Source organism: Plectropomus leopardus, chromosome 2 (assembly GCF_008729295.1).
Source record: "Plectropomus leopardus isolate mb chromosome 2, YSFRI_Pleo_2.0, whole genome shotgun sequence".
NCBI lineage: Eukaryota > Metazoa > Chordata > Actinopteri > Perciformes > Serranidae > Plectropomus > Plectropomus leopardus.
In genome coordinates, this window is record NC_056464.1 from 3568822 (window position 1) to 3579677 (window position 10856).

Below are 10856 nucleotides of genomic sequence, written 5' to 3' on the forward strand. Positions count from 1 at the left end.
CCACCAAACAACAAAGGCCAAGTTTCATATTTGTGCTCAAGCAGCAAAATATTGTGAACTGTGATCTATTTTCCTTGTTCTCAGAGACCTTGCCGCGTCCAGGGTCGTCTTGCTCAAACCCTGAGCCAAGGATCCTGTCTTTTCCCTTTAAGCCACGTCTGCCTGCCCCCGCTTTGCTCTCCCAGCCTGCTGCAACCTCCACACTGCCAGTTGAGCTCTGCCCTACCAATCTTCAGTTATCAATAAAAACCACCCAGTTACTCTTCCTCAGTCTCCGGGTCCACTCCTGCGTCCAAAACTACACTCTACAAATTAATTCAGGGGACCTGTCACGACCGCCAAATTAAATGCATGGTTGCAGGATAAAACATCTAATTTATTGATTTAGATAAACCAAGAAAACATAATTTTGATGAGTTGTGTTGACATAATAATGTTGATAATTAGATCGACTAACTATTGTGTGAAATTTTAACTCAAATTTATGCGTGAACTGATTTAGAACAAAATTGGCATTGCAGTAAGGAAATAAAAAAAAATTGGCTTGACATTTTAACCTTTCTTCATTTCTCCTGAACTCAAGTTCAGGATTTTAAGTCACTTATGGACAGACAGTTAAGTCTGTGTTAGGGACCTAAATGCCAATCAATATGACATGCAAAAGACATGTCTTACTAAATTTGTAAAACTGGTATTTTTAGGCTATATCTCAATACACAAAATATATATCTTGATATTTTTTAAATATTTTCAAAAGAACTTTTTAACACTAGAACTGGGAGACAGAATCAAACTTTTTAAAAATAAATTACCTTTTATATGTGACAATATTGAAGGAATGACAATTGGTATTTTGAAAAATATTAACAAAATTCCATTTTTGATTAGTTATAATTAGTAATGTAGCTATAATGTCTTAGTGGGTAAGGCAAGTATTAAAACAAGCAGAACTGTCTGATAAGTTAAGAAAAGTAAATCACTTCACTGTGACGCAAACTCTAAAATCTGTAGAAAAAAACTCACCATTTTTTCCATAACACAATATAACAATATTCAATATCTAAGACGACATAGTCTCATATGTCGATAAGATATAATATCTTTATATTGCCAAGCCTTACATTTAACTTTCACTTCAGTTTTAAATCGTAAGGTTTTAGCTGAGCTCATCTGGTCTGAAAAAGTGGGTGTTAATCGGATTGGCAGTGAAAAAATCAGTTGCATTGTGGGAAATGCAGCATCAAGCATTTTTGGAGATTGATCAGCACTATGGCCTACAAGTCTGGGTATCTCTGCCTCTACCGCTTTGATTTTGACCAGTCTTTTATCTGTCTATTGCAAGTCCTATAACTTTACGGAAGTAATAAATTAAATTCCTTCAGTAACCCTTTAATCAACAAGGCAAACATCAACTATCAAGGCGTGTATATAAGAGATATACAGATTATTTATGAATGAACACTAACATCCACTGCAGTGACAGTATTCTTGTCAGAAACAAGCAGATGTTATAACACATCTGATCACTCAGATCTTGTAGCAAAGGTTAAAAATATCATATCAAAATGTGTAAAGTTCTCTTTAAGGCCACACATTGGCTTGTAGATTGTTTGATGTCTATATTTTCACATACTTTTAGGTTCAACGTCTGTGCGAGTTAGCTCTGCTAACCCGGCTGATATGTCATCCTGCAGTCGCTATAGGCAAATGTTAACTTGCAGCACACCCACACAGACGCCCAGACAGACCGTCATCCACACTCTGCAGGCACGCCAGCTGACGTGAGCCGTATGCTCGTCAAGACACTGCCCCAGGACCTATCAGCAGCCGGGCCAGCAGTCCTAATCATGCGTGTTACAGTGTCTGGGCGACATGACACACTGATGCACTGAGGATGAGCTGAGTGTATATGTCAGTATGTGTGTCATATAGGCTTGTTACTGAGTGGTCAGCTTCCCATAAAGCGAAATAACCTGTAGCTGCCCTATCTACATCAGCATCAGTAGCAAAATGACAGGAGGCAAGGGGCCAGTCGCAGCAGCCTCATACATGTTTCTGGGATTTTAAGACATTTCTAGGACTTCAGGATGTTTCTAGGATTTTAGAGCATATGATTTAAGCACTTTTTTAAAATCTCAGGACATTGCTCAGAATTTAGGACATTTCAGGCACATTTCTTGGATTTTGGGATGTTTTTAGGATTTTAAGACATTTCTAGGATTTTAGGATGTTTATGGAATTTTAGGACATTTCTAGGATTTTAGAACATTAGGGGCTGAGCTAGGACCTTTGTCAGGCAGATTCTTCACTGGCGTTTTTTTTGACAAGCTCTATTTAAATGCTGTTTTATGCACTCTGACACCTTATCTATACTGAAAGTATAGAAACAATTCTCAATGTGTATCATTGATAAACATTTTTAATTGGGAAAAAAATCTTGATTCATATTCTGCTAGTTGCTATTGCACCTTCTTCTGGTTGACCTATTACATCACATACCAAACAAGTTGGCAAGCGGTAAACAGGTTACATGTTAAACAGTGACATCATAGATAACTTTTCCACACTGTACATTTCACTGGCTCAGCAGTCCTGTAGCGTAACCCTCTTGGGAAAAGGACAACAGAGTGCCAAGTAGAGATGTGATGATAGAAGGCCAGAGTGGTTCGAGACAATGAAGTCTCCTTACAACTGCTGAAAGAGAGAAACTAAGATAGAGACGAGGGATAAAAGACTAAATAAAACACTCAGAGGTCAATGGAGACAAACTGCTATGAAAAAAGGGCAATAAAGCCTCTCTCTAGATGACCTGATAGACCCGACACAAATAAAATGCCTTTCTCAGCATCTAGATTGTTCTACCTTGGAGAAGCTGATTGACTTTGTCAAAAAACACAACAGTGATGCAGTCAGCCTCAAAGGTGCCCAGTTTTAAGATGCTAAATCGCATCTTAAAATTGTTTTTGAGGAATATAGCTGAGTTGTACTCAAGATCACCTCAACCAAGATCAAGTTGTGATTAAGACAAGAACAAGACACAAGTCCCATTCCCACTGCACAAAAAACCTACTAACACCCGCTAACATCTGGATTTTTTAAGTAATGGGAACATGTACTATCAGCTAGGGCTGGGCAATATACACAATACATACCGTTACCATGATATGAGACCACATACCGTCTGAGATTTTGTATATTGTCTTATGATGATATGAAGTGATGTAATGTTCTAAACTTACCAGACTGTTCTACTTGTTCTAATACTCACGTTCAGCCACTCAAGTGTCATTAAGTCATTAAATCCATACTGATGATAATCCAAAATCTCATTGTGTTAATATTTTGTCCAACTACAAACAGTCATCCCTAAAATACTGTCACAGTATCAATAGCTACGGTTTTCGTCAATTCGTGACATTTGATTTTGTTGCCCAGTCCAGCATTTATGAAGCTTTTGAGGAGATTTAAAATAGTGTGATATATATTGTGTACCGTGATGTCTCCCAAAAATATTGTGATATTATTTCAAGGTCATACTGCCAAGCCCTGTAATCAGCATTCACACCCAGGTCAAATGACTCTGCAGTACTCACTGGTATTTATTGAGTCTGAGACTTTCATAAATGGGCCTTGAGACTGAGGCCAGTCTGAAGTACTACAACACTAGAATATGGAACATGGAAAGGTCATTATATCTCCGGTGGCGCCATGTTGGATAAGACAGCCTAAAAAGTTAGCTCTTGAAGAAACCAATTAAAACTAGCTCTTTTAAACATTATTAACAACAGTTAGCGGGTCAAAGTCAAGAAAACTTGACAACGAAAGTCAACAACAACAAAAATGATGGAGACAAGGTCTACCAAAAAGGACAATGCGAATATTGAAGATACGGACTTGACAAGGGGAGCCACGCCGGATAAGGGAACCGTCGGTGGGGAACAGGACTCGGTAATATTGGCGGAGTTGCGCAAGTTAAGACAAGAGCACACAGAAGCGGCTAAGGACAACAAGAACGCTCTAGTGAGACTAGAAACTAATCTAAAGGAGATTATGGAGAGAACTGCTTCGCTGGAGCAGCGTACAGTGGACATGGAAGAAAGGCTGGGGGAGACGGAAGACAGAGCAGCGCGGCTGGTATCCCGGAGGGCTCGGAGAAAAACGACACCATAGGATTTGTAACTGACTTCATCCACTCATCACTACAAATCCCAGCGGCCGTGGACATCCACATCGAAAGAGCTCATCGCTCGCTGATTCCTAAACCGAAAGAGGGAACGGCCCCCCCGCGAGCCATCATAGCCCGCTTCATCGACCACCAGGTGAAAGACCGCATCATACAGCAAGCATGGAAACAAAAAATAACATATGAGGGACGGACCATCTACTTTAACCAAGACTACACTACAGAGATACAGAAGAAAAGGAAACAAGTGCGGGATGTAATAAAAAAACTGAAGGAGAAAAACATAAAGGCACAGTCTCCATATCCTGCACAGCTGAAAGTGTTTATGGAGACCGGGTCTAAGACATACGCCGCACTGATGGATGCTACACCCATGCTGAAGAACATAGGGATTGACGTGGAGGAGGATGAATGGGAGAAACTACAGAGAGTGAGGATGCAGGGCAGCTGGACAGCGGTGCCAGGACAGAAGGGGAAGAGGAGACAGCCGCGCATCACAGAGGCAGATCTGCAAGCCCTCATTCAATGAACTCTGAGGTTCACAGTGGTGAAGGCAAGACTAAAGGTGAAAATAAGTGTCAATCCTGAAGGGTAACACGGTCAATTTGAATATATGTCTAGTATAATGCTTAAAGAGAATAAAAGGAGCTAGTTATGGGATTTAAGTATTACTTACACAGATTAATGTCAAAATTGGTAGAAAGAGCGAAACTGAAGCTCAATTTGAGTAAGCAGCAACTTAATTACAGCTGAGAAGTTGCAGGTGCACATTGTGCGATTTCCCCAGAGAGATCATGCCACAACTCTCTGAAGATGGGACTTTTGGGAGTCATAGTGTGTTATTGTTGTATATTAGCTCAGAGGGAGATGTGTATTGTTTGTTTGTTTTTTCGCTGTGTGCCGTTTTACACAGTTGTTTTGATTTATAGGAGGAACGGAGCGGAATGCTTACATCTTAAAGTGTCATGACTAGGTTGAACCTTGTTTCTTATAATGTGCATGGTTTAAATCATCCCATTAAGAGGAAGAAAATAGTGAGTCAGCTGAAGAAACTTCAATGTGCAATTGCACTAATACAAGAAACCCACCTGAATGAGAGCGAACATAAAAAACTGAAAAGGGATTGGGTAAACCAAGTATTTCATGCTTCATTTGGCAAGAGAAGGGGGGTGGCCATACTAATTAATAAATCCCTACCATTTTCTGCAGAGAAAGTGATTAAAGATGATATGGGAAGATATATCATGGTGGTGGGCACAATAGGAGATGAGACTATTTCGATATTAAACATATATGCCCCAAATGAGGAAAATGAAACATTCTTTAAAAACATAGCTAATATTATTATTATTACAAGTAATGGACGAGGGATGATAATCATGGGAGGGGACTTCAATACTATACAGAAAGGTAAATTAGATAGGTTGCCGTCAGAGAGGGGACCAAATACAAAAAAATCCAAAGTCTTAAATAATGTTATAAAAGAATTAGGTCTTATTGATCCATGGAGACATAACAATCCTAAAGGAAGAGACTTTACCTTCTATTCTAACCCACATGGTAGTTACTCAAGAATAGACTTTTTTTTGTGTCAAAACAACAGATTTACAAGATTAGGAATTGCAGTATAGAGTCCATAACTATAAGTGACCCCGCCCCTATCACGCTATCTCTTGAGCTTGGCAGGGAATCCCTCTTTAAGTACTGGAGACTAAATGTGTCAATCCTATCAGACGAAAAGTTGGTCAAAGAACTAAAGCAAAATTTAAAGGAATATTTCCAAATAAATGACAATGGCGAGGTCTCACCATCAATTCTGTGGGAGGGAGGAAAAGCAGTCATAAGAGGGAAAATAATAGAAATAACATCCAGATTGAAAAGAGCTCGATTGGAACAGCAGAGAAAGCTAGAAAGCAAAATCAAAGAGTTGGAGTTAGAACATAAAAGGACGTCTAACAACTCCACTCTCCTCGAATTTAAAAAAAATTAGGTGTGAGTTAGATGAACTTTTAACATATAAAGTAGAAGGAGCTCTCCGTTTTATAAATCAAAAATACTACGAAATGGGCAACAGGGCAAGCCGGTTACTGGCATTTCAACTGCGAAAAGCTCAAACAAATAGAATAATCACAAAAATTAGGCATCCCAGTACCAAACTAATCACGGCAAAGCCAACAGAGATAGCGGGGGCCTTTGCAGAATTTTATAAAAATTTATATAGCGATTCAGAATCTAACCTTATTGAAACCAAAACACAAGAATTCTTCAAAAAACTATGTTTACCATCATTAACAGGGGAAGAAGCATCTGATATGATAAAACCAATTTCATTACAAGAAACAGCCAACACTATAAAGACCCTAAAAAGTAACAAATCCCCAGGTACAGATGGCTTCCCAGGAGAATTTTATAAATGTTTTGCAGAAGATATAACACCAGTATTATGTAAAGTCTTTAACTATGCTCTGTCAACAGGAAACCCCCCAGACACTTGGTCAGAAGCCATAATTTCCGTGCTACATAAGGAAGGCAAAGATCCAACTTCATGTGAGGGATATAGACTGGTCAGTTTGCTTTGTAATGATTTCAAAATATTAACAAACATACTAGCACAGAGAATGCAACAACATATAACTAAATTAATCAAACCTGATCAAACAGGGTTTATCCCGGGAAGACAGGGGGCTAACAATATCAGGAGAACATTAAATCTTATATCATGTTCGAAAAACAACCCCCAACCGACCATGCTGCTTAGCCTAGACGCACAAAAGGCGTTTGACCGCGTGAAGTGGAATTTCTTGTATCAAACATTGGATGTTTTTGGGTTTCATTCAAAGTTTATTGACTGGGTTAAAATTGTTTATAAAAATCCCAAATCTCGGATCAGAGTCAATGGCTGTTGCTCAGACTTTTTCTACCTAAAAAGAGGAGTCAGGCAAGGAGATTGCTTGAGTCCACTGCTGTTTGCTGCAAGTATTGAACGATTAGCAGAGTCAATAAGACAAAATAATAACATTAAAGGAATAAAAGATGAAGGGGGCATAGAACACAAAACATCGTTATTTGCGGACGATTTATTAACATATGTAAGTGAGCCCTCCACGTCTATACCAGCCCTACTAGACAACCTGAAAGAATACGGTGAAATATCAGGGTACTCGACGAATGAAGCCAAATCAAAGGCTATGATGCTCTCAGGAAAGTTTCCAGTGGAACTTAAAGAAAAGGTCCACTTTAAATGGACGGAAAAAGGGTTTAGATACCTGGGAATAATCATTACTCCTGATACAGCACAATTATTTGAGGCTAATTATGGGAAATTGATAACAGCGATAAAAGATGATTTGGCTAGATGGGAGGTGTTGCCCTTGACTCTGGTAGGAAGAGTGGAAACAGTGCAGATGAATATATTACCAAGAGTGTTGTTTTTATTCCAATCATTGCCTATTGGGATCTCGGGAACCTTTCTAAAAAATTTGGACAAAATCATATCGAAATTTATTTGGCAAAATAAGAAAGCAAGAATTAAACACAAGACGCTTCTTAGCAAAAGAGAGAAGGGAGGGTTAAATTTACCTAACTTAAGAAATTACTATTGGGCAGCACAACTCAGAGCCTTAATTATGTGGATCACTAAAGAGAAAGATTCAGTGTGGGTGGAGATGGAACAAAATGCATGTCAACATGTTTCTTTAAAATCTCTCCCATTTCAGAATGAAAAGGCTCGGAAGAAACTCAGGATGGGTAACGAGTGGATCAGGGGAACAATGAAAATATGGGCAGCAGTACAAAAGAAGCTGAAGTTGTCGAATTCAGTAAGCAGGGCTACTAAGATAGCAAAGAACCCAGACTTTATACCATCTACCATGGATCCAGGATTTAACAAATGGGCAAACAAAGGGCTAATATATATTAACCAAATGTTTCAGGGACAAACATTGAAATCATTCACACAACTACAAAAAGAATTTAACTTACCAGCTAATGATTTTTATAAATTCTTGCAGCTAAGAGACTATCTACAAAAACACCAGGAATGGGAGAAAATTTGCAAGACACCATCTAAATTAGAAGAAGTGTCATTTTCAGAGGACAAATCAAAAAAAGGGGTTATATCAAAAATATATAAAGCACTACAACACGAATCAAATGATAACAACTTTGATATAAAAGAAAAATGGGAGCTGGAAGCTAACATCATAATATCAGAAGAAGAGTGGGAGGAAACATTTATAGAAGGACACAAATTAACGAACAGCCCAACATGGAGCGAATTCGACTGGAAGGTGAAAATGCGCTACTTTAGCACTCCGTTTATTACATCAAAATACAGCAATACAACTGATAAATGCTGGAGGGAGTGTGGAGCTGTGGGGGATTACACCCATATATTTTGGGATTGCCCCAAAATACAAAACTTCTGGGAAAATATTCAGAAGGAAATTAAACAGATTATGGGTATTAATTTCCCTATGGAACCATCATTGTATATTTTGGGTATAATTCCTGATACTATGACAGACAAGAGATCTAAATATTTGCTAAGAGTCCTGCTACTGGTAGCAAAAAAGACCATAACAGCGTCATGGTTGAAACCACTGCCCCCAAGCATAACACAATGGAGAGACAGGGTAAAAAATGTATTTGTCATGGAGAAAATCACAGCGAGACTACAGTTGAAAACAGTCATGTTTGATAAAAAATGGGCATTATTTAAAAAAGCGGTGCCAAACCTCTAATCACCTCCAAATTTTTTTTTTTTTATTATTATTTTTATTTACTTATTTTCTTTCTCTCATAGGAGCGTTGTTTTTCACACTTGTAAAGTACTCATACGTTGTATTGTTTTTCTCACATGAAAAGTATCTGTAATATGTACAGTTGTTTTATTTTGTAAAGTACACGTACTCTGTAAGGAAAAGAAAAGACTTTCAGTTTCAAGGATCCCAAGCAAGTGTAACTTTATATAATATACATCTCCTTGGTGTTTGTTAAATTTATGTGTGTATGTATGTATGGTTGTATGTGTAAAATAAAAAAAAGTAAGTTAAAAAAAAAAGGAAAGGTCATTATTCACCTCCATGCCCCCTTTGTTGTTAAAGCCAGTAAATACCAGATTTATGAGACAAAATGAGACAATATTGACCTAAAAAAGTTGTTGATAATGAAAACTATGATAAAATCTATGTGTCGTTTTTGTTAAAGAGACAGGACAAGACAAAATGTTAGTGGGTACTACTGGACATTCAAAATGAGAAGATCACAGAGGAGAACAGAACAGCCATGCGTGCAGTAATTTTCTCACGTCGTATGAGCAGCAGTATGAGACAAGAGCTCTGACTGGCTGTAAACTCCAGTACATAGTCAGCACCAAGATGTTTTGCGAGCCTGATTTTAAACCTCCAGAGTGCGACCAATAAGTCAGAGTTTATGATAACCTGGGTACTAAAATTAGTTATTTGTGGTGTTTGAAACCATAAATTAAGATATTTTGAGCTTTTTGCATTAAATTTTAGACCCTTTTTATTTCAAACTTATCGCTAAATGAAGGTTTTATTCAATTTGTCACCTTGATTCTAATATCTTAGACCTGTAGTAGCCTCATTAGGTTAGTTTTTTTTTTTTTTTTTAAAAGCACCTGGACTAAAATTTCATGAATTTTCGTCAACTAAAAGGTTTCGAGTTTTCATCGACTAATACTAGACTAAAGCCATGGAGGATAAAAATGACTAAAATGTGACTAAAACTAAAACTTGTGACTAAAAGACTAAGACTAGCTAAATCTGTCTAGATGTTAAATAACTGCCAAAATCAATGCTGGTAGGCACACAGTTGTCACCCAGTGCTGCAAGACCATTAAAAATATTGCTCACATGTTAACGTCCACCTAAAAAGATGATAAAACTGCATCTGATAATGGGTGATACACTCATTTTCATTGGCTAATACAGGGATGGCAGCGAAGAAAACTATCAGAAGACACAGATAAAACTATATGTATATTTGTGTCATTGTCACTCACCGCTGTTCATCCAGAAGGTGAACGGAGGAGGCAGGCCTGGTGGGGGGTTGCAGGGTAGAACCAGCGGGGTGCCTTCGGTCACCACCACTGGCTCCAGCACTTCTTTAGGCCACAGAGGAGCCTCTGAAGGATGGGTAAGGGCGAGGGGAGGATAGGAGGGAGAGAAGGGAGAAGGAGGAATGAGAGACGGAGATGTGAAAAATGATACATGACTTTGATTTAGGTCAAACAAGGGTCAGAGAGGGATAATACGATTTTTTCCCTCAGACAGAGTCTCCCACTGAAGTCTAACTGTCATGTTGTAGCGTTTTTCTGGTGGATGCAATTGTGGCCAGATATTTTAAAGCATAGTTAACATTGCACCAACCATTTCCAAAACCTTTGCCTGTTTTGTTTCATCTCTATTAATATAAGGTACCATAATGCTTTGATTAAACCCTATGGAAGCTGAAGTCACATTACTTTTCTTGGGAAAAGGCAATGAGCAACTTTCTTAAGAAATGTTCCACAAATTGCATGATATTAGTAGTTTTAGAAAATTACTTTTTAAATAAAAGCCAAGGAAAATAATATGGAAAACACAAAAAAAAAATTTAGGGGAAAACTATATTTATAATGATCCTTATTACATAATCAAAATTATGTTAT

General features: G+C 38.1%; 1 protein-coding gene across 5 annotated transcripts in view; it reads right to left on the reverse strand.

Moving 5' to 3' along the window:
* The window catches only part of nfasca (neurofascin homolog (chicken) a), a 74476-nt gene extending 64185 nt beyond the window's left edge, over positions 1-10291 (reverse strand). For all 5 annotated transcript variants that reach the window (XM_042498600.1, XM_042498615.1, XM_042498606.1 and 2 more), the window contains exon 1: positions 10209-10291. In XM_042498600.1, coding sequence (XP_042354534.1) covers positions 10209-10218 — 10 coding nt within the window. In that variant the 5' untranslated portion in view covers positions 10219-10291. The remainder of the gene's footprint in view (positions 1-10208) is intronic.
* Positions 10292-10856: the final 565 nt, after the last annotated feature.